The sequence below is a fragment of the Nuphar pumila genome, chromosome 6 (assembly GCF_984573655.1).
Source record: "Nuphar pumila chromosome 6, dmNupPumi1.hap1.1, whole genome shotgun sequence".
NCBI lineage: Eukaryota > Viridiplantae > Streptophyta > Magnoliopsida > Nymphaeales > Nymphaeaceae > Nuphar > Nuphar pumila.
Genome location: NC_143254.1, coordinates 113,807,143 through 113,831,751, shown reverse-complemented (window position 1 = coordinate 113,831,751; position 24,609 = coordinate 113,807,143). Strand labels below are relative to the sequence as shown.

General features: G+C 36.8%; 1 protein-coding gene across 1 annotated transcript; it reads left to right on the top strand.

Annotated features, from left to right (window-relative positions):
* Positions 1 to 2,397: 2,397 nt before the first annotated feature.
* On the top strand, positions 2,398 to 4,664 carry LOC149835768 (Pentatricopeptide repeat (PPR) superfamily protein). The gene has a single exon (XM_090010656.1). The coding sequence runs from the start codon at positions 2,427 to 2,429 to the stop codon at positions 4,302 to 4,304; it is 1,878 nt and encodes a 625-aa protein (XP_089866782.1). The 5' UTR covers positions 2,398 to 2,426; the 3' UTR covers positions 4,305 to 4,664.
* Positions 4,665 to 24,609: the final 19,945 nt, after the last annotated feature.

The window sequence follows — 24,609 nt, the reverse complement described above, 5'->3', positions numbered from 1 at the left end:
GAGAAAGAAGTATATTATAGGCTTGAGCATTCCCATCCTGACAATGACACCAAATAAAAAGTTGTGCTAGAATCAGGCAATATATAAATTGCACAAGTACGCAATCAAGGTATAAGAGATTATTTATAATCAGACCATTGACTCTTTCTTTGATGTGTGACTAGAAAGCCATATTTCAGTTACGATAGATGAGTATGCTACGATCAGACAACCACTAATTAAATTATATTAAAGTAGAACACATTATTTACATACAGCCAGACTGAGACTGCGAATTTGCCTGACGGAGCACTCCACTTTCCCCTCTCTCTCTCTCTCTCTCTCTCTCTCTCTCTCTCTCTCTCTCTCTCTCTCTCTCTCTCTCTCTCTCTCTCTCTCAAAGCTTGATTTTAATAAAGCATATGATTCTGTGTACTGGCCTTTTCTGTCGCAAGTGGTGAATCACATGGGATTCGGTAGCCGTTTTTCCAGATGGGTGTCAGAGCTTATTACCAATGCACAAGCCATGGTGTCCATTAACAGGGTAAAGGGTAAGCAATTTTCTTTGCGGCGGGGCTTACGGCAGGGATGTCCGCTATCTCTGCTTTTGTTTAATACAGTGGCAGAAGGACTTGCAGTGATTCTTAGACGCGCGCAGACAAGGGGCTTCTTACAGTCATTGGATATCCAAGGCTTTTTTGGTCATATTATACAATATGCAGACGATATGCTAGTTTTTGGAAGGGCTTCAATACAGCAGATGTTTCGCGTTAGGCTTATTCTCATGTTTTTTGCAGCGTTGTCTGGGCTGAAGCTAAATGAAAATAAATGTTCGATCACGCTTCTGAATGGCGATCCGACCAGTCAAAATACGGTGGAAAAATTTTTCAACTGCGCAATAGGGCCGTTGTCGATCAAGTACTTGGGCCTCCCCCTACAAGTCAAGTCAACCTCTAAAACATCATGGGCACCCGTTGTTGACAAGGTGTGTCTTAAGCTTCAGTCTTGGCGTGCAAGATATTTGTCTCTTGCGGGCAGAATTACTTTGATCAAGCATGTTTTGTCAGCAATTCCAGAATTTTTCATGTCGGTCTGTGTCATGCCTGTTAATGTTGAGCACCAACTGAAGCGCGTATTGTCAAGGTTTTTGTGGCGTGGTGTAAATGGACCTTATAAGAGGCACTTGGTGGGATGGAACTCCATCGTTATGCCAAAGACTATGGCTGGCTTAGGAATTTTTGCTTTGCGTAAAAGGAGTGTGGCATTGGCTGTGAAGCAGTGCTGGTTGGCTCATACGTCACATGATGCATGCACAAACTTCCTACGGCTAAAATATGGTCTAATCGATTCGCTTGCTGTTCGCCGGGGGGCTCGTGGACCATACACATCGCATTTGAGGAAAATGTGGTTTAGGGCATTGCGTTTGTTTCTTGACATGGATTTGGACGTAGGGGTAGACGGATCTTGACTTTAATGGGCAGTCTCGAATGCGGGAGTTTTCCAAGTCCACAAGGTCTATCGTTCTCTTCTGCCTCCAGGTCAGGGTTGGATCTTCAACAATGCTCTATGGGCGAAGGGACCATCTCCGAGGACCAAGGTATTGGCTTGGTTGATTCTTCATGACCGGATACAGACCCATAACAATATCAAGAGGATGGGTTTTCAGTTTCCCAGTTGGTGTGTGCTTTGTCGACAGGCTGAAGAAACTACACAACACCTTTTCTGGTCGTGTGAAGTGTTTCAAGAATTGTTTTCTAAAACTTGAAGGGCTCCATCAGTTGTTGTGCGGGAGGGTTGCTTTGCGTTAGATCTTATCCTCGGCCCTGCTATAAGTAGACGTGAAAAGAAGTGGAGGACTATTTGGAGAGTTTGGTTGTTTACAGTGTGGTGGTTCATATGGATGGCCAGAAATGATGCTACTTTTCGGGATGTCCTGTTCAACCTTAACCGTTTGACCCATAGGGTCTTGGCTGATGTGTATGCTATCTTACGCATATATCTCAAAGACCTGCCTCTGCCACAAACTGATCCTCATATAAATGTTTGTGGTCCTCTATGAGTGTTTTGTTTTGTGTTATTGGTGTTCTCATGTTATGCTGTTGTGTTTGTGCTTGTAGGTCTCAACGCTTTGTTGAGTTTCACTTTTAAGTAACGTTGATGGCTTTTCGGCTCTCTCTCTCTCTCTCCCTCTCATCGTCAGTCGTCACGCAATATCCAACGGCCGGCCGTATCATGGAGGGTCGCGGACATTTGGGGTTTCGATGGAGGGGCTTTGGTTCAAATTGCACGCGGCAACTCTATTTCATGTTTGTTAGAGAAAACGAGGGTCTTCATTGATCTTGCTCACCATAAGGATAAAAATTTATGTTGACATAGGAGAAGATTGAGATTTTCTGTTTGTTTCAATGGTATGTTGTAGTGAGAGAAACCCTACTGTGACTAACCTCATGTTGATGCTGCAATTCAACGCCAAGAGGCCGTTTTCTCCCTCCCTGCTATCCTTCCTTCGATTCTCTTCAATACCCATCTCTTTTTCCTCCCCACCAACCCATCAGGACGTCGCCCATCTCATTCTCGACCAGAAATCAGCGTCCCAGGCACTCCACACCTTCAGATGGGCCTCCAGGGTCCCCAATTTCCTCCACAACCAGACCACCTACAAGGCCATCATCCACAAACTCTGCCTCTTCAGGCAATTCAAGGCCGCCGGTCACGTGCTTTCGGAGATCCCCAACGTCCTCAATTCCCCTCCAGATGAAGATATCTTTGTGAGGATGATCAAAGATTATGGCCAAGCTAGAATGTCTCAGGAAGCAGTAAGGGTTCTAGACTTGATTGCCCAATTCAGTATTAGGCCTTCTTTGAAGATTTATAACTCAATTCTCAATGTTCTTGTCAAGAATGATATTGATTTGGCTAGAGAGTTCTTCAGGAATAGTATGGTTAAGTGTGGGGTGTTGCCTGATGAGTACACCTTTGGGATTCTGATGAAGGGTATGTGCGTGACAAATAGGATTGGAGATGGTTTTAAGCTTCTGAAGTTCATGAAAACACATGGGTTTGAGCCAAACACCGTGATTTATAACACTCTTATCCATGCTTTGTGTAAGAATGGGAAGGTGGGTAGGGGTAGGAGCTTAATGAGAGAGATGGCAGATCCTAGTGATGTTACCTTCAACATTTTGATATCTGGGTATTGCAGAGATGGTGACCCTGTGCAAGCTATGGTGCTCTTTGAGAAAAGCGTGTCGCTCGGATTCGTTCCTGACGTCGTTACCGTGACCAAATTGGTGGAGTGCTTCTGTGATCATGGGAGAGTGAGAGAAGGGGTTGAGGTGTTGCAGAGGGTGGAGGAGAAGGGTGGGGCGATCGATGCTGTGGCTTATAACACATTGATTGGTGGGTTTTGTAGAATGGGGGAAGTTGAGGTTGGGGAAGGTTATTTGAAGGAGATGGCTCTTAAGGGGTGTCTCCCAAATCAGAGTACTTACAATATACTGATTGCTGGATATTGCAAGGCAGGGAAGTTGGATATGGCTTCCGATCTGTTTGTTGAAATGAGAACAGATGGGATCAGCCCCAGTTGGCATACTTATGATACATTGATCAGGGGTTTGTGTGAGGGAGGTAGGATTGAAGAAGGGTTTAAGGTTTTGAATTTGATGGAAGAGAATAAGGGGATGGATAAAAATCAGATCAATGTGTACAATACTTTGATATATGGTCTGTATAAGGAGAACAAAATGAAGGAAGCTCATGAATTTATGAGCAGAGTGAAGGTTTGTTCCCCTAGACTTGCTGATCAGACCCTGAGGATCTTGGGCTTGTGCAAGGTGGGAAAGGTTGGTGAAGCAAAAACTGTTCTTGATCAAATGATTGGTGAAGGAGATGTGCCGAGTGTAATTGTTTATAGTTGTTTGGTTGATGGCTTTTGCAGAGAAGGGAATGTGCAAAAGGCATTTGGATTGGTGAATTCAATGGTAGTAAATGGATTTTTTCCGAACGTTTCAACGTTCAATTCTTTGATTGGTGGATTCTGCAAGCATGGAGATGTGGAAAGTGCAATGAGATTCATGGAGGAGATGGATGGAAAAGGATGCTCTCCTGATACAGGAAGTTATAATCATCTGATTCAAGCATTCTTGAGGAGTGGAAAGTTTGGGAGAGCATCTGAAATTTTGATGCAAATGGTAGAAAGACGTATCATCCCTGACTATTCTACATGGAACTCCTTGCTGCTTTACCTCCAACAATGCAATGAAACTATGGACAATAACCATGGGGCTTATCAAACTGGGCTGTTGCACCAGACTTCTGGGCATTAAATCAACTGGTGGTAGCACCTCTTTTTTCGTTTTAACCAGAGGAAAGCCGCCTTGGTTACTGAGTTGATTGGCCTAAAATCCCCATTCCCCCATGCTCACTGAGGAGTACATCCAGCTTCAGCCTTGCGGCAAGGGATGCACACTTGTGGGTTTAGAACCTTTTATGCTTGCTGATGTTCACGAGTCACTCCTACCGGATAAGCAGAGCCCTCGTAGGCTTGGTGGTAACACTTTTTTGGCGTGACTAAAGTCTGAAAATTTGTGGGCGTTTACAGAAAAAGCCATTCTTGGCATGATAATTGGGTGGAAATTCAGTATAGCCATTAACCAAGCAATGAGAATTTCTTATCATTCATGTTATTATGTCCTGCTATTTCAAGGTTCAAATACACAAAATGTCGTTCCAGTGAATTTACTCAACACCAATAACCACAATTCAATTGTCAACAAGTTTCAAAGCACTAGTAAGGGTGTGTTTGAATCCTTGGGATATGAGATCCAAGGGATCAGCTTTGGCATGGTGTGGCTCCAAACCCAAGCAAATTCAAATATTGAAGCAGAAATCCTCACTTTTTGAGGATTTGAGATTCATCTTTTAGTGTAGATTGGCAAATATCTAGCTAGAGTTCATGAATCTTAGAACTTAGGGCAATTGGGTGCATTTGGCTCTGATAAAGAATCTTAGGATTTTGACCTGAGACCCTAAGATCTCAGATGAGTGGATTTCTGGTCCGACCCTTCAATTAAAATTGGGATCTCAGATATGAGGATCTGAGATGTTTCATTTGGGGGAAGGTCAGTTCTAACGTGAGCCCTCCGCCTAGATACGACTTTGATCCATCGCGGATCTTTGGGTGCATTCAAGTACACCTAACGAGATCTTAAATGATACAAATGCTTTTTGGGTACTTGACACCCAAACTAGTGCTTCAACATAATTTACCTAAATAAGAAAATAAGCCGCATAAGTAAAATGTGTGTGTGCACAGGCATGTTTGTGTGTTTCAGGCCGCAGTGAAGGGTTGAGAGTAGGCAATGACGGTCTACACCATGCTACAAGAGCTTGACGAGTGTGCACACGAGAGAGAGAGAGAGAGAGAGAGAGAGATCCCACTACTTGAGAATCTTAGGAGATAAAGTGATAAGATGCACTTTGCATCCTAGAGAATAAAAATATACAGAAAATGACTGTATTGTCCTTGCAAAATGGTGTGCTTCTCAAAATGCTTACTAATTTGACAAAATCTCCTACATATCCAAAATCATCAATTCTTAACTTTTTTTAAGATATTTTTGCCCTTCGCACTTGCAAACCTACCAAGGTTCTCGTGATATATAAGTATGTTGTAGGAAGTTCACAACCTTTCAATAAAAATGAGATTATGTAAACATCTATAAATATACAAAAAATGATTGTACTATATGTCTAAATTTGACATGTTTTTCGAAATGCTCTACAATTTTTGATATTTTTTTATGTCCAAAATCGCAAATATCTGGATTAAAAAAGAACCTTTCGCACATGCAAACTTCCTCCCAAATATGTGGTTATTTTTGTACAACAATCTTTCTTCTAATATATGTATCTCTCTAAAACGATGTCAAAAACTTATGTTTTTATAGTTGGAAAGCTGAGACACAAAACTATAACTTTCATGTTTTGAGTCAAAACCGAAAACCCTTCTAAGGCTCTCATTTTTTAGTTCCAAAACCGAAATAGAATCTATTTGCAGAGTAGAACAACCAAACAATCTATCTTTAGAGGACGTTTCGACCGATAAAATGAAGGATTTTAAAAATTATAAAAAAAAATAACTAGACAGAAAGACCTTTCCAGCGACACCTGATTCGCTGAAAAATGATGAACGGGCGTTGAGATACTACCCCAACAACGTTTCTAAAATAAGAGATGAACAAGTGTGACTACACCTTTTTTGTTTGTTTTGTGATATTTTCTGGCCAACTGTGCTAAAAATCTGGAAAAAAAAAACAGATCAGATCAGGACATTAGCTTTCCAACGCCACCAATAACACCTTGATCTAATGAACGATTGGGGAGAGACGTTCTCTAGAAGATAAATTGTTCAATATAGGCAAGGATGAAAAAGTTCACATAAAATAAGGAAGTCTACAAAAAATATATGTGAGGATGAAGAAGTCCGCATAAAATATATGTGAGGATGAAGAAGTCCGCATAAAATATACGTGAGGATGAGGAATTCTGCATAAAATAAAATAAAAATCATACAAAATATATGCATAAAATTAAGAAGTTTGCATAAAAATAAGTGTGAACATCTTGTTAAACTCAAACCTCAAAACTTCGCAAATATGTGATTAAGTTTGCATATACCTCAGATGTTCATATAAAAATAGGTAGTAACATCTTGTTAAACTTAGAAAATTGCATGTTTAGGAGGAAAATCACATATATAGGAAGAACTCTGCATATATTTAGAAGAAAATCACATGTATAGAAGAAACTCCATGTATATTTAGGAGAAAACCACATATTTAAGAGAAAATCATATGTTCAGAAGGAACTCTACATATATAGAAGTAAAATCGCATATATAGGACAAACTCTACATGTATATAGGAGGAAAATCACATATATATATTTTATGCAAAACAGTCTCTATTCTCATCTCTCTGATGTGACTTCTAAACTTGCATTTTTATAGCCTTTAGAAAGCTGAGATATAGGCCTATAATTTTCCAGTTTTGAGTAGGAGCCGAAAACCCTCTAGGGTTTCCATTTTTTAGCTCTAAAACTAAAATAAAAGCATGCTCTTCAGACTGGAACAACCGAACAATCTATCTTTCAGATAATGTTTCTCTCCAACTGCTCATCAAATCAAGGTGATCTTCGTGGCATTGGAAAGCTAACATCTCGATCTGTCGTTTTTCATTTTTTATTTTTCTCAATTTTTAGTACAAGTGGCCAGAAAATAGCATAGAATACACAAAAAAGGCATAGTCACATATGTTCTAGTTTGTAGATCATGCTTCTATTCTAGTTTAGAAACTAAAAAATGGGAATCTTAGAAGTGTTTTTGGTTCTAACTCAAAACTAGAAACTTACAGGCATGTGTCTAAACTTTCCAAGGACTATAAAAACACAAGTTTTTGATGTCGGATAAAAGAGATATAGATTTCAGAACAGAGACTATTCAGAAGAAAATAGTCACATATTTGAGAGGAACTATGCATGTGTGAAGTTAAAAAGGTCTTTTTAAAACCAGATATTTATGATTTTTAACATAGAGAGAATAACAAAAATTAAGGGGCATTTCAAAAAATGTGTTAAATTAGTAGTACAATATGATCATTTTTTGACAAATATAGTATGACCTTCACGAAGATACCTTGCAAACCTCACTTAAGTAAATAGTCCTCAAGGAGCTTTGTAAATGTGTGCTAACATTTGCAGTCATCTATTGCGAATGTCAACTTTTGAACTCTGATTTGACCTTCATAAATATAGTATGACCTTTGCGAAGAAAATCTGTGAACCTCCTTTAACTAAATACTCCTCACGTACGTCTATAAATGTCTATTGACATTCAAAAATACCATTTGCGAATGTCCTCAATCATTTGTGGACATCCTTGTGATGTTCGCAAATATCTGTTGTATATGCATATCTTATGACCTCATTTGTGGACTTTTTGAACATTCACACATTGGACACGAGATTTGCTAAATTTCTCAAGACTTTAATATGAATCTCTCCATGTTTTGTGAATCTCGTATAAGCATTAAATGTGATAATTCATTTTTTCAAAAGTGATGGTTCACATTTAAGGTTTTTTTTCATACACTAAGGTTTTTGTGGTCCCTAACCCCTTTTTCCCCAATGTGTTTCCCTTGATAAAATTTTTTGATAATTTTTTGGCGTATATTTTTTGGCAAAATTCTCTGGCGCTATTGCTTGCTCTCTGTCATATGATGGCACTTTGTCGGTGACTTTTTTAGCGTCCAGGACATCATTAGTGGCAAGATATTCCAGTAAGCACATCTTTAATGGTTGAATCAATTATTTTTTGAAATTTTTAGCATGAAACAATTGTTTTTGAAACATCAGCATGAGTCAATTATTTTGTGAAAGAATTGCATGGTTTTCAAATTATCTTTACATGTTCAATAGCTTGTTCAATTCTTTTTATTTATTTCATTTTCATGCGAGTCTATGTTTCTTGCTTTGTTTCCTTAATTTGGTCTGCCTTCATTTTCATGTGGTTGTTTATCTAATGTGGTAAAAAAATTGTATTTAGTGCATTGTTTGCCCTTGATCAATAAATTTGTTGAATATTGTTCTTTATGATAAGTGGTTGTTGGATTATGAATATCTTTATACTTATAAGCTTGTACTTTTTTATAGAACCCCTTTTAGAAAATTTTACATAAGGAAGAGTTTCTAAAAGTTGGCAAAAGGTTCTTGATCTTTTCCTGATTTACATAATTGAAACCATTTTGAACCAATCAATGTCATGATCTTTTTTGTTTTTTGTTTTTTTTTAGTATTTGCTTTTTTGTTTAGTATAAATTGTTTTTTTCTATTGTTTCATGATCATCGGATCGTATACATATTGTTATTTTGTTGGATATCCTTTTTGACCTTTTTAAGACTGATCACATATTTAGATGGTTGTGTTATATCTAAAAAGGAAAACAAAAAAGAAAAAAATATAAGTGAACCTTTTGTCTCCATTTTAATGAATATCTATTGTTTGCTTCATCTTCCTTGTGAGTTTCATTTTCTTCTGGCATTTTCATCTTGCAAATAAAAGAGTAAAAATAAACTAAAAGACATCTTTTTGAAATGCATATGATTAGTCATATGCACTATTTTGCTTAAAGAAAAATAAAGAATAACTCTTATGATTTTATTATTTTTATTTAAGTCCATAGTTTTCCTTTTCTTTCAAAAACTATTTAAGTCCAAAATTGAATTTCCCTAGTTTAAGATCACTTATTGATGTTATTTTTAATGTAAAGAGTTGATGCCTACTTTTGTTAGTTCTATGAAAATGACTTTTCAATCACCAGTTTCTCCATTTTGTTTTTATAGAAAAATCTTTATTTATTTATTATAAAATGACAATTGAAGAGATTGTCATGGAAGCAACAACACCTACACCAATACCTACTTATGGAACAGAGCAAACAAGGCAATTAATAGCTTACTCACTGGTTAATCTGTCCTATTGTGGAGTATGGAGGAGGCTTGACACGTGGATAGAAAGAGAACCTACTTTGTGGTCAAAAGTATGGGTTTCCAACATATTTCATAATAAATGCAGCATTAGTAAGCGAAAACCTATAAATTTGTGTTCAAATTAAGAAGCATTAGTAAGATAACTAGTTTGATTCTTGCAATTCAATCTTTAAAATGTTATATATGTATATGTATGTGTGTGTGTTTGTGAAACATGTTTATAAGATAACTAGTTTGAATATTGCAATTTAGTAATTAATTTAGGTGTGAATTTGAGTTTGAGTTTAAATTTCAAATGAATTTTACATTATGAATTTTAAACTTTGAACAAAATTTGGATTATGAATTAAATTTCAAATGAATTTATAATAAAATTAAATTTTAAGTAATATGTTTTTCTATAAATTTAAATGCATTTATAATTTGAATTAAGAGTTGCTTTTGAAATTGAATTCGAATTAAATTTTTTTAATTTGAATTTGATTTTTAAGGTTTTATTTGAGTTCGAAATTGAGTTATGACCTTGGACTTGAATTTGATTTTTAAATAAAATTATAGGTATTGAATTTCAAAATAAATTTTGAATCATAAATTTTAGATTTTAATTTATGCATTCCGATTTAAAATTGAGTTTGGATTGTGAGTTTTGATTTGAATTGGATTTTGAATTTAATAGTTTGGATTTGTGTTTGAATTTTTATTTGTATTTTAATTTTAATTTTGAAACTGAGTTTGGATGTAAATTAAATTTTATGCTTAGAATATAATTTGAATTATAAGGTTAAATTTGAATTTAAATTTCAAATATAAGTTTGGATTTGAATTTTGGTTTTTAACTTTAAATATGCATTTAAAATTGAATTGTGACTTTAAATTTGGATTTGTACTTAGCTTTTAAATTAAGAATTTGAGTTTAAACTTGAGTTTGAATTGGGTTATGAGTGTAGATTTAATTTAATTATGAGTTTAGATTTGATTTGAACAATAAATTTTGTAATGTGAATTTAAATTTAACTTGAGTGGGTTTATGTTTAAATTTAATTATGAATGGATCAAATGCATTTTCAAAAATTGTTGGAGCCCATACCATGAAAGATTAGTCATAGTCTCATAGATTCCATGGTGCAGTTATAAAATCTGGCAAGTAATTGTTATCATTGCAAAATTTTACTTTTGTAAGTCAAACTGACCTTTGAAAAAAAATTTAAAAATAACTCGTCTCCATTTTTAAAATGCAGGATAATTCCGATGAACGGGACTCTCCTGTCGGTACGAGGTTCAATTGTTCATAGCACCATAACTAGGGGTAATCACACCAAGGATCAATCAAGTGTTTTGCTTTGCTCAACTGTCTAAATCAGTGTTTTATTCTTAAATGCACAAAGAATCTGGCATGTGCTATGAACTTTAGAAAATGCAGATTGAAAATATGATGTATGCTTCAAAGATTGGAAAATACTTGGAAAAAGGGACACCTTGAAAATCTTGAATCACATTTGAGAAAGTACTTTGAAGAAAAGAAAATCAATTTATAAAGAAAAGGCGATCTTTTTGAGAAAATCGAGTTCTGAAGAAAGACTTAGAGAAAATCATTTTTTGTTGAAATTGAATTGGAAAACATCAAAAGAGATGGGCGTGTAGCCCTATGAAATCCTTTTCATGATGCAATCTAACCTAGATGAATGAATGAATGCAATTTACAAAAATATTTTCTGAAGAATTTGAGGAAAATCTTTGAAAAAGAGATTTTTGTGCCTTATAGAATTTAGATGAAATAAATTCTTTTCATATCCCTGACTATATCCATGAATGTACATTAAATACAACTCATTTGATTCTAAAAAGGCGAAATACTTAGAAGAGTTTAGAAAATATGCTATAATTTCTGAAAATGTTTAAGAGTGTAGGCTATTTGTGGCTTAAAAGAAGATGATAAATGTGGATATTATTCGTATTCTGACTATGGACACAAATACAAACTCAATCAAGTTTATTAACACCTTAAAAGTGAGTAAACATGTCATTCATGTAGACCATTATGAATTTGAAATATGCATGAATCATCATCCATCACACATTAACATTATTTGAAAATATATTATATGCAATGTAACCCTAATCTAAGCAGAAAATTAAATTCTTATTCTAAAGTTTACATTTACAATTTATATCAAAAGGGAAAAAAATAAAAGAAAGTACACTCTTGAATAACCTGGCAAAATTAGCAAACTCATTAGTGGATAAATGTCAGCTTTTCTGGATTTATCCAATAATATCTCAAAATTGATAAATTTATTCAGATATAAGCCTTTTTCCATGTTTTCCTAAGATAAACATAATAAAAGATGATGCAAAATTAAATAAATAATAAAAATAAACAACTTTAAAATTTAGAATTTGGGGAAAAATTTCCAAAATGCCCCTAAAAACAAGACTATGGACTTGAAATCAGGGTTTTCGGAAAAGATTTTTGTAAAATACTTGATTTTGGGATCAAACAGATTCAAATCAATACCAAATCGAGTATGAAGCACCCTAGAATGATTATGAACATGAACAAACCCTAAAAATATAAAACCTTTCCTAAAAAATTTGAAATATCATGAAAATAACAATTTTTGTCAGTGTTTTACTCGAATCGAGACTCCGCAGGCATCCTGTTTTTGTGATTTAATCAAATAAAGCCTCAAATAAATTCCAAAATCTGTAAAAATTAACATGGATACTTCTAATAACTTTAAAATTAAAATAGAATTGATAAATATAATTTTTGGCATTATTTTAATATGAAAATTGAATAAAACATAAAAAAAATGTGCAATTTTGCCTACGGGCATGTACCTGTCATAGTGTTAGGCTCAAATCAGGTATCAAATCACTATAAAAATTTATAAAATTTTACAAAGAGATACTAGACAGATAAACAAAAAAATTTCCTTTTTACAGATTAGAAAAATCATCTTTTGTTAGGGAGATATCATTCTGACATTATATACTTGATTCTGGCTTACACGTAACGAGTTGAAATAAATACATCCGGTTTCAGCTATACAGAAATATATCAAAATGTATTAAAAAATTATAAAATTTTAGAAGATGACAGTAGATATACAGATAAGGGTACAAACCTGAGCCTCCTTTGATGAGGTATATCATTTTCTGCCCAATCAGGATAAGGGTACAAACCTGAGCCTCCTTTGATGAGGTATTTCATTTTCTGCCCAATCAGGATAAGGGTACAAACCTGAGCCTCCTTTGATGAGGTATTTCATTTTCTGCCCAATCAGGATAAGGGTACAAACCTGAGCCTCCTTTGATGAGGTATTTCATTTTCTGCCCAATCAGGATAAGGGTACAAACCTAAGCCTCCTTTGATGAGGTATTTCATTTTCTGCCCAATCAGGATAAGGGTACAAACCTGAGCCTCCTTTGATGAGGTATTTCATTTTCTGCCCAATCAGGATAAGGGTACAAACCTGAGCCTCCTTTGATGAGGTATTTCATTTTCTGCCCAATCAGGATAAGGGTACAAACCTGAGCCTCCTTTGATGAGGTATTTCATTTTCTGCCCAATCAGGATAAGGGTATAAACCTGAGCCTCCTTTGATGAGGTATTTCATTTTCCGTCCAATCAGGATAAGGGTGCAAACCTGAGCCTCCTTTGATGAGGTATTTCATTTCCCGCCCAATCAGGATAAGGGTACAAACCTGAGCCTCATTCTGATGAGGTATCTCATTTCCCGGTCACGTTAAGGGTACAAACCTGAGCCTCATTTCGATGAGGTATTTCATTTCCCGGTCAGGTTAAGGGTTAAACCTGAGCTTCATTTTTACACGAGGTATTTCCCGTCCCATCCAGGTTAAGGGCAAAAACCTGAATCTCACTTCTTTTGAAGTAAATTTTTCCACTCTATTCTCCATTTCATATCTACCATTTTCATCAGGGCTAATATTTTCATATCCAGACAGATCCTTCAAACTGGGGCATTTTTATAGCCAAAATATGGTGTGTTTTTCTTTGCCACTAAGCTCGTCTTCAAGCCGGCTTAGTAGCAAAGAGGGGCAGCTGTAAACACCCCAAATTTTCCTCACTCATTCTCAAACAATCCTCCTCAGGCAATGCCAACCCTGTCAGGTCAGTGTAGGAGTCAAACCCCGAGTCAGTTTCAGAAAATCACCATTTTACCCAATTTCATTAGGAAAATTACCATTTTACCCCTAGGTCATCCCGGACCCCAGTCAGTCGGAGTCAACCAAGCTCATTGGTCAGTTCAAGACAGTTAGAATATCAGTCATCTCAAGCTCATCTGAGCTCATAATGAATAAACCATTTTCATTTCTGACCATTCCTGCCAAAATGGGATCATTTCTTCAAAAATGAGCTCATTTCTCACTCGAATCCAAGCCAATTGTCTCAAAGTCAGTCATTCCCAGTCAGTCATGTTCCCCAGAGTCTAACTTGAGCTCACCAGAAGTTCAAGTGCTCCAATTTCAGTTCAAAACCATTTCCAAGTGTCTAGGAGCCCATTTTAGTCCATTTCAGATCTTTCAGCTGAAATTGAGCCGAGTTCAGTCAGTTGAGTTAGTGTTTGAGACTTGATTTTAGTTCATCTCAGTATTACTGACTTTTGTTTTAGCTCAAACCCAGTTCAGGTTCGTAATTCACTTCATTCCAATGACCATTCCATACCATTTCTCTAAAAATGGCAGCTTTTCTTGAAAATTCAGTCGGAAAGGTCAGTTGAGTCAGTGCCTGGTCAGTTCATTTGAGTTCTGAAACTCTAAAACTCAGCTCAATCCAGCTCATTTCAGTTCAATCCAGCTCGAACCTCAATTTTCAGTGTCACTCTGATCCAGTAGAGTCCCGAAAACCATTTCTTGAGCTATTTTGCAAATTTTATCAATTTTAATGCTTTTTAAACTGGTACAGCTGCCAATCGGGGTCTAACATCTAAAATTCTCCATTCAGGGTCTGCATTTCGCATGTCATTTCTCATCATTTCATATCATTTCTTAGCATTTTATAACATTTCATCACATTTCATTTCATTTTCGAAGTCCAGAACTCCAGTTTTATAAATTTCAATCCAGATTGAGTTTTAAAAGTTTTCAGAAATCAATTTCAAACCTCGGGTTTCCAAAATTGACATTTTCACCCCGGGAGTCTAAATTTGGAAATATTTTCTCAAGAAAAATAATCTGGATTTCTTTCAAAATCAAATTTTCAAGTTTTACACTGGATTTGCTTTGCAATGAGCTATTGAACTTTAAAATCTGAGCTCGTTTCAAAAACTGCCAAAAATAGCTCGTTTTGTTGGAAGCATTTTCTCGAGAAAAACAATTTGGATTTCTTTCAAAATTACATTTTCAAATTCTACATTGGATTTGCTTCGCAACGAGGTATTGAACTTTAAAATCGGAGCTCGTTTCAAAAACTGTCAAAAATAGCTCGTTTCGTCTGGAAATTTTCTAAAAAGACTATTTTACCCCTCAAATCGTCAAAATGAATTTCAAAATCAAAATTTGGACCCGCTCTGAGATGGCCCATTCATTTGCATTTTTATTTTATTAAAAAAAAAAAAGATGCTTCTTTTTATTTATTTATTGTTGTTTTTATTGATTTTTATTTATTTTTTTTATTTTTATTTTTATTTTTATTTTTTTAGAGAGGAGGTGGGACCCACAAGGTGGTCACCCAAACCTCCAGCCCTCTCTCCTTTCCTTCCTTTCCTTTTTCTTTTCCCCTTTCTCTTTCCCTTTCTTCTTCCTTTCTTTCCTTTTCTTTTTCTTCTTTCTTTCCTTTCTTTTCTTCCCTTTCTTCTTTCCTTCTTCCCTTCCTTCCTCCCTTCCTTTCCCTCTTGCCCAGCCATTCACGTAAACCTCTTGGAGATTTCTTTTCATTAAACCTAGAAAGACCTAAGTATGGAAGGAATTAAAACCTAAGTTCTAAAACAAAAAGAAAAAAAGAAGGAAAAAAGCCATACGGCTGCTATCTCTCCCCATTCAATTCTCTCTCTCTCTCTCTCTCTCTCTCTCTCTCTTTTGGCTGCAACTCCCAGCCATTGAAGCCACTTTGAAGCACCATCCTCACCACCTGCAGCAGCCTTCTAGCAGCCCACCTTGCTGCACCTTCAACTGCACCAAGGCAGCCACCACCTTCAACCACCACAGCTACTTTGAAGCAGTCTTCAGCATCATTGGCAGCTCCCTTCCAGCCTTCCTTCAGCCCATCTCAAGGACCTCCATCACAGCAACTTCTTCCAGCCAAGGCAGCAGCCACCGGAGTGGAGAACCAACCAGCAGCCACTCCTCTCACTCAGCACCTCCCTTGGCTGCTACAGCCACAACAACCTTCAACCCCTTGTAGCAGCTGCAGCCGCCACACAAGAGATCAACTACAGCCCTCCTTGAAGGCGCTGCCATCTCCTCCATCGGTTCCAAGGTCCTTGCTCCAGCCAACAGCCACCATCTTGAAGCTGCTGCCACCTCTTCAACCTTCTTCTCCATTAGCAATCAACACCATCCAAGGTAAAACCCTTGTCTTCAATCTTGGTTTTGTTAAACTCAAAAGATGATCATGATATGATAAGGTCTTTCGTATGATATTTTCATGAATATAATCTGAAAACATTTCAAAAAATTGGACTTAGGTGATTGAATATTTCATTTGTGGATCTATGAAGACGTAAGACAGATTATTCATGTTCATGATATGTGAGTCAAGGGACCCATTCAATGAATGGATCGGGATCCCACTCACCAATATCCAACATCAAAACTGATCATACCCCTGTCATTTATCATTTTATTTCCGTTATCATAGAGTTTTTATGTTGTATTTAAAAAAAAAAAAATCACTTTCATAAGCATTTAATGTAGTTTTATTGATATTTAATTTAGGTTTGATTTATGCATTGAGTCCAATTATGATCTTATGTGTAATTTCCTATTAAAAAAATCAAAAAAATGCATATTAGTCTTAGTCATATGTCTTTGGTCTACTGCCGAAAATTTGATTCAATTCGGGTTTCGGAACCTATCTAAACTGATCAAACCCTACATCGGGTTTTCTGTCTTTTTGAACTTCCAGTTTCTTCTGTAGCAGACAAGAACCTCCGGCACCACCCTCATGGGAAATCCAAATCGTCCTCCAAAAATCACAGTAGATTCATGATTGAATCTACTAATGATCTGGAAATTTTGAGGTTTTTCCAGTCAGTTTTGACCTCTGTAAAAAAATCGGATTTCTCAGACCCCTGGGAAAATATCGATTTTCTTTCGTCAGGGTATAGACAGACCTTAATGCACCAAGTCCATCCAATCTATAACCCTTCTGCAAAAACTTTCAACACGAAAGTTGTTTATAACATAATTTCCTGTCATTTCCCAAAATTTGGAAATTTTTAGATCTGTTCCAGTATTTTTCCCGGATTTTCTATTTCTGTCTAACAGATTCCAATGTCCAGAAATCTTAGAGATTTAGGTCTCTGATAACAGTATGGCCTTTTCCAAACCGTAACCCGAATCCTAATAGTGTCAAAATATCAAATCTTCCTCTGTTTGTCAAGGACATTTTCCCACAATTTCAGCCATTTTCCCATCTGTCTGCCATTTTTACCACGTTTTCTACCGAAACCTGTCTGTTTCCTTCATTTACTAGAGTCACCGGATTCCGATCCGACTTGCCGGAGTGGTACAGCTCCGACCATAGGTCAAAACCAGAAAGTGTAAAAGGCAAAAATCCTTGTCTTACTGTCATCTGTCATCCCATAAAATGTGGGAAATTTTTATGGAAGTTTGATATCCTAAATCCCCTTTAGAATCAATATTTTAGGCAAAAATCATGGAATTTAGGTTTTTTATTTGAATTTCCATATTTAAAAATACAAAAAAATTAGATTTTCGAGCTCCATTCTATTTTTAGGGTTATTTTAGGTGTCCATGCCAAATTTGGTTTAATTTCAAGTTCATTTGCTCCATGTGTTAGTTTATCTTTAAATTCAGAAGCGAAAATCAGGTTAAATTCGATATTTTATGATATTTTCGCCATTTTAGGGTTTTTATCATGTACATAAGCATGTAGAATCATATTAGGGTTAATTTTAATCTCCTTTGCATTTCATATTTTTCAATTTTGCAAAATTTATTTCAGAAAACCCTGGTTTCAAGGCCATAGTCTTGTTATTGGGGGTATTTTGGTCATTTTGACCTAAATTTCAAAATTTCAATTTCTAATTCTCCCAAAATTTCATGCATATCATCATATTTCATCATATTATGTTTGATTTATTTCATTTGATTTTCAAATTTCCAAAATTTACAAAAATTCTTTTAGAAAACCCTGATTTCAAGGTCATCAGTGGTATTTTGGTCATTTTGACCCCAATTTCGAATTTTCAAGTTTATTTTCAAAATTTATTCATTATTTCTCATGTTTATATCAAAGGGGGTATGATTTTGGGTTTATATCTGAATAATATTCGATAATTTCTCATATTTTCGGATAAATTCAGAAAAACCTACATTTTTGTGCTAACCTTGTTTTCTAGTTTTGCAGGAATATTCAAGAAGAAGATTTTATTTTCTTATTTTATTTCAATTCAATGTAACATCAAATGTAATAATTTGGAATAAGAGTTACATTTCTGCTTAGAATAGGGTTGCATTGCATATAGTTTAATTTCTGCAAAATTTTAATATGTGATGTATGATTCATGCACATTATTTCAAATTCACTATGGTTTACACGAATGGCACGTGCACAAGCTCTTATGGAGTTTATAAACTCGGTGGGATTTGTATTTATGGCCATAGTCAGAATACGAAGAAAACCAAGATTTATGATCTTCATATTAGCCACATTCAGCCTACACACTTAGGCTAACTTCAAAATGCACCGCATTTTTCAAAGTCTTAAAAGGATTTTCCAATTTCTCAATTAAAATTCCCTTTTCAAATTCATATTCATTCATTCATATCATTCAAATTGCATTATTCTCAAATTCATTTTCCAATTTAAATTCCAGAAAAATCAATTTTCTCAAGGATTTACCAAGTCTTTCTCAGGATTTGATTTTCTCAAAATCCTAAGTTTTCAAATGACATTTCAAAGCATTTCCCAAGTTCAAATCAAGATTTTCCTATGTTTTCAAATTCTCAAATTTCAAAATCCTAAGTTTTCAGAAATCGATTTTCTCATATTTTCCAGTTTTCCTGAGAATTTATTTTCCATTTCAAAAGTCATTTTCCAATGAATTTCTTAGATTTTCTTAGAATTCTCAAATCCATTTTCTCAGCAAAGCAATTCCAAATTTCAAAATCGATTTTCCAAAGTTCAAGTTTTCCTGAGAAATCACTTTCCAATGCAAATTTCTGATTTTCAATGAACTTCAATGATTTTCCCAGGAATCCCAATTTCAAGTACTTTTCCAATCATTTTTCCAGCATATTTCAATTTTCCAAAGCAAACATCATGTTTTTCAAACTTGCATTATTTTCAAAATTTCATAGCACAAGCCTGATTCTTTGTGCATTCTAGGAAAAATAGAGCATCATTTAGATATTTGAGTCAAGTTAAAGCACATAATTGATCCTTGGTTCAATTACCCCTGGTAAAGGCGCCAGGAACGGTTGAACCTCGTACCGACAGGCGGATCCCATTCTACGGAATTTTCCCGCAAATTTTCAAAACGGAGGCGAGTAAATTTTCAAAACAATTTTCAAAACTTTGGTCGAGTTTGACTCGCGGAATTCGTTTCTCTCGCAAGGGAGGGGAAAAAATTTTGCGATGATAACAGGTTTGGCGACCGTGATGGGACCTGTCTTCGCCTGATCAATTATGTGCTTTGACTTAGCTCAATTATCAAAATCATGCTCTTTGAACTGTCAGCTTTTAATTTCTGATATCATGTGAACCTAGGAGCCTAGACTTGAACCCAGCTGACATGGATTGCATGTAGACTAGGCATGGTTTGATAGGACCATATTGAGGAGAATTATGCATGCTCACTTAGACTTAGGTCTAAAATACAACACTCTTCAATTTAGGACTTGTATGAAAACAATGTTTGCTTCTTCAAAAAATTTCAAAATTATATCTCTTTAGGACTTAGAGCCCTCTGTTTGCCTGCATGTGATCATATTTCAAAAACCACCCCACCTATGTCTACCCGGTCTTCACGTTGCTGGGCTCTCTTCCAGAACCATAGTTCGGGACAGAGCCTCACAACTGGGCCACTTATTTGGGCTAACGCCCCCCTGCCACGTACCAAGGGCCATAGTCCAACGTATATCGGCAGGCGCTCAAGGATGTTGGGAAAACACAAGCCTAGTCCCGGAGATGAATTTTTATGCAACGTACATCGAGCCTCGGTTCGAGTATATCGGCATAGCATGATTAGACACAGTTGATCTGAGCCTAGAGTCAGGATTAGGGTCCTAAAGCTCTTTCAAAATTGATGCATTTAGAGTCAGCTTCTTAGAGAATGCTGTATGTGCATAATTGTTTGTAATTGAATGTATGATAGTCACTTTTGCCTTATTTTTTCATTTTTTTTTTCAATTTTTCCAAAATACCAAACAATTTTCCAAAATACCTCATTTTTCATCTTTTATGAAATATCTCTTTTTTCTCAAAAACCCTGGACGATTTTTCTAAATTATCCACCTTTTCCTTCAAAACTCCAGGAAATTTTCCATTCTTTCGTTCCTCTGGACTTCGAATTTCCAGCTTTCATTTTATCCTGCCTGCAATTTTCAAATTTCTTATATTTTTCCAAAGTCTAATTCCAGTCTTCTTGTCTTTCAGTCCAATGGCATCCAGTCAGCTCGATTCTGTTTTTCCTAAGGGTCACATCTCCTATGAGGTGCGACAAAGTCTTCCTGAGCATCGATCTCTTAGCACCGGACCCTTCTTCCCCCGGTGGTATTATGTCTGGTTCAAAAATTTCTCTCGTATGTTTCCGGACCACTTGAGCGATTGTGGGTTGGAATTGGCATCTGCAGTGGGAAAGTTGACAGTCAACGGCAATCTGATTCATGCACTGTCGGAGCGGTGGAATCCGCGCACTTGCACGTTCTGGTTCCCGTGGGGCGAGATGACAATACTGATGGATGAAGTTTCAGAGATTATGGGACTGCCCGAGCCAGTCGATCAGCCTGGAGATCCATTAGAGCAGCAATTTCTGATCAATGTCAAGGGTCTGGACCCCAAAGATGTCGTAGCTCGCATGACAGGGGGCAAGTCTTTGCCACTGATTGAAGAAAACGAGAATGAGTACGTGAGCCTGATCGAGATCTACCGACAGCATGGAAAATTTGCAGAAGTCAACTCGCTGTCCAGAACAGCTCAAGAGAGAATTCAACATGCGATGGTTCTATGTACTGTGGGACTTGCTTTCTTTCCAGGTGGACAGAATTAAGTGGATGTCAGAATAGTTCAGCTTTTGAGAAGATGAGGAAGTCGACAGACCAGCCGTCTCTCGATAGCCATGGCTGCGCTTGCTTTTCTATACAGAGGACTGACCCGCTTCACACTTGGAGAGTCCATCTTAGTCGAGGGATGTACTTATGCTCTTCAATCTTGGTTCCTTCAGCATGTACCAACCAGAGCTAGTTCATTCAGATACAACGGTAAGGAGCTCCTTCCAGTTGCGCGGTACCGATTCCTGATCGACTATCTGCAGGAAGAAGAAGTGGTGTGGGACTATTTTGATCGAGAATTATCGCCTCCCAGATACACCTATGCATATGGCAAGAGATTCAAGTTGCTTGGTCCATTCTTCTGTGCTTACTATCATCCGGAGCGGTGTGTTCGACAGTTTTCTCAGAGACAGAAGCACATAGAGATGCGGCTGCTATCTGGAGTCGTGCCAGAGTTCGACCTTACATCAGCACAGTGGTCCGGAGCATACCATTCTGCCATATATGGCTGGGATTCTTTCATCATTCTCACTCTTTTCCTTGGTCCTCGTGTCTCTGTTGATCGTTAAGAGTGGTGACAGACTGTCTATATACTCCCTCTTTCTCAAAGTCCACTATTGATGCAATCATATTTTTCCTTCAATAAAGAAAAAAAAATCCTTCAATTTTCATTCTATCATGGTTTGATAACCTCGCCTAGGTGACAAGGCATATTTGTAGTTGTTCGTTCTCCTTGTAAAGAATGACAACATAATTGTCGTGACTCCAGCGGCGACCCAATCCCTAGTAATGGGATGTTCTTTCAATTATCTATCAAATTCTCATCAAATATTTTTATTATATTCATTTCTATCTTGAATCTTCATCATCGAAATTTAATCATCCATTCTACAAAGAGCATCAGTATTCCCAAGTGGTTCAGATCAGATCAAGCAAGAAGACACCACTGTATCAGGGCATCAATGATTTTAGAAGCAGGCAAGAAGAAATGGATTCTCCAAGATTTGCCAGAAGACAGAGTTTGAATGATAGAGATGGCATTGATCCTACTACATATCAGATGTTCAAGAAAATGATGATTAGGATGATGTCTGAGCAAGCTAAGGACTGTTTCAGAAAGGCTCCCATAAAAAAGAAGACATCTGTCTCCTTCTCTTAGAATATCACTGGTAAGAGTAACGAGCGATTTGGCATGTGTCTGCCCGATATTTTATTATTGCCGATGTCCTCTATCATCGTGGATTCAGTTCTAAATATTTCAGATGCCTAGACGAAGATGAAGCCAAAGAAGTTGTCCAGGAGGTTCACGAAGGCATTTGCAGTAGACTCATCGGCTACCAAACTCTTATCAAGCAAATCATCCGAGCAGGCTATTACTGGAGAACTATGCAACAAGATTGTTATCATTTTGTGAAGAAGTGCGTTCAATGCCAGATGCATGCACCTTCCATTCATGCGCCAGCGACATATTTGCAATCTGTCGTCTCACCATGGCCATTTTCTATGTGGGCTTTTGAGGTTGTTGGCCCCATTACTCCTTCTGCTTCAAATGGCCATAAATATTTTCTTGCTGTAACAGAATATTTTACTAAATGGGTCGAAGCTATCACTTTGCGTATAATAGAAGGTCGACACATGGTCTTATTCATCCACAAGAATATTGTTGTTTCGGCATACCGCACGATATCGTGTCAGACAATGAGAGTCATTTCAAGAATAAGAGAATGAGGACATTTGGCTCGAAGTTCAGAATTCAACATCATTTCTCCGCTCCCTATTATCCTCAAGGGAATGGTCAGGCAAAGGCCGCCAATAAAATTTTGATTCGAATCTTGGAGCGAACCTTGAAAATAGGCCATGACTGGCATGAGAAGATTCATGATGCGTTGTGGGCATACAGAACCACCATTCGAACTCCAACTAATGCTACTCCGTCAGAACTTGTCTACGGAACTGAAGTAGTACTGCCTCTACATGTTCATAAACCTGCCTTGAAGTTCGCATCACTGCTGTAGTTATCGCTTGATCAGTATTAGCAGCAGCGACTGGTACAACTTGATTTGCTCAATAAAAGAAGACTCAGAGCAGTAGAGCATGCTTTATCATATCGTCAGAGGATAGCCAGGCAATATGCAAAATTTGTCATTCAAAGGAAATTCTGAGTCAATGATCTAGTGATCAGATCAACGACCTATCTCAAGCACCGCCCAGGTGGCAAATGGTCATCGAAATGGGAAGGGCCCTATATTGTCGAGGAAGCATTACCTCACAATTCATATCTGCTCATCAATGCCGATGGTGTGGAATTATCAGACCCCATCAATGCTCAACATGTGAAAATTTTCTATACTTAAATCCTCTATTTCACCCTTTGTAATTCCTTAATATATTTTCCTCAATAATGGTCAAATCCTTCTTTCCCAGTTACACTGGGGCATTATTTTGAAAATTTGTCTTCAAAACATTCTGTATGCAGGCAGGATCAAACAAATCTCTCATTTTGCATACATGTGCATTCATTTACATCATTTTGCATACATTTGCATTCATTTACATTTACATGCATTCATTTGCATCCATTTACATTCATTTGCATCAAATTCACTTCCCCTTCAGGTTAAGGGATAAACCTGAGTTTCCCCTTCAGGTTAAGGGATAAACCTGAGTTTCCCTTTCAGGTTAAGGGATAAACCTGAACTTCCCCTTCAGGTTAAGGGATAAACCTGAATCATTTTCCATAATTCTTTAATTTCGACCTCCGGGTCATCCAATTTCTATCCCCGTTCAGGATAAGGGGATAATCCTGAAACCGTTCATAGAAGCAATCCAAGTCTATATAATAGTCCTCGTTCTTAATTGAACCAATGTTGTTCGTAGGCTGAATACCTATCGAACCCATGTCGTTCCTAGTGAACCAATGTCGTTCTCAATTGAACCAATGTTGTTCGTAGGCTGAATACCTATCGAACCCATGATTGTTCCTAGCGAAACCAATGTCGTTCTCAATAGAACCAATGTCGTTCTTAGGATGAATCCCTATAGAACCTATGTCATTCTCAGTAAACCAATTCACAATTTTGACCTTTTTAGCCAATCAATTTCCAATTTCCAATTTCCAATTTCCAATTTCCAATTTCCAATTTCCAATTTCCAATTTCCAATTTCCAATTTCCAATTTCCAATTTCCAATTTCCAATTTCCAATTTCCAATTATCAATTTTCAATTTCCAATTTTCAATTTCAAATATCAAATTTCAAAATTCCAATTTCCAAAATTTGACCCTTTTGGTCATCCAATACCAATTCCAATAAATTTCTCTTGCAAGAGACCCTTTTTATAGGGAGAGTTCGAGGGAGCTCGTTCTTTTCGCATGCTATCCAATTCGTTCACTTAGCCCCTTTTCAGGGAGAGTTTGAAGGGACTCGTGTCTTTGTGAACCGTTTGCAAAACAAAATTACAATTTCATACAAGGAACCCTTAGTTCAGGGAGAGCTTCGACGGAAGTTCGCTTTCCTTGTGACCGCAATTTCAAACTAGGCCATTTCATCATGAAGGACCCTCTTTTCAGGGAGAGTGTGATGGACTCGTTCCTTCATGACCAATTCACCGACCTCATCATTACCGGCCCCCTTTCCATAAGAGAAGCCTAATGTTAGGAAGTT

Coding starts and splice junctions, on each gene's coding strand:
- LOC149835768 (XM_090010656.1), top strand. CDS start 2,427: ATGTTGATGCTGCAATTCAACGCCAAGAGGCCGTTTTCTCCCTCCCTG.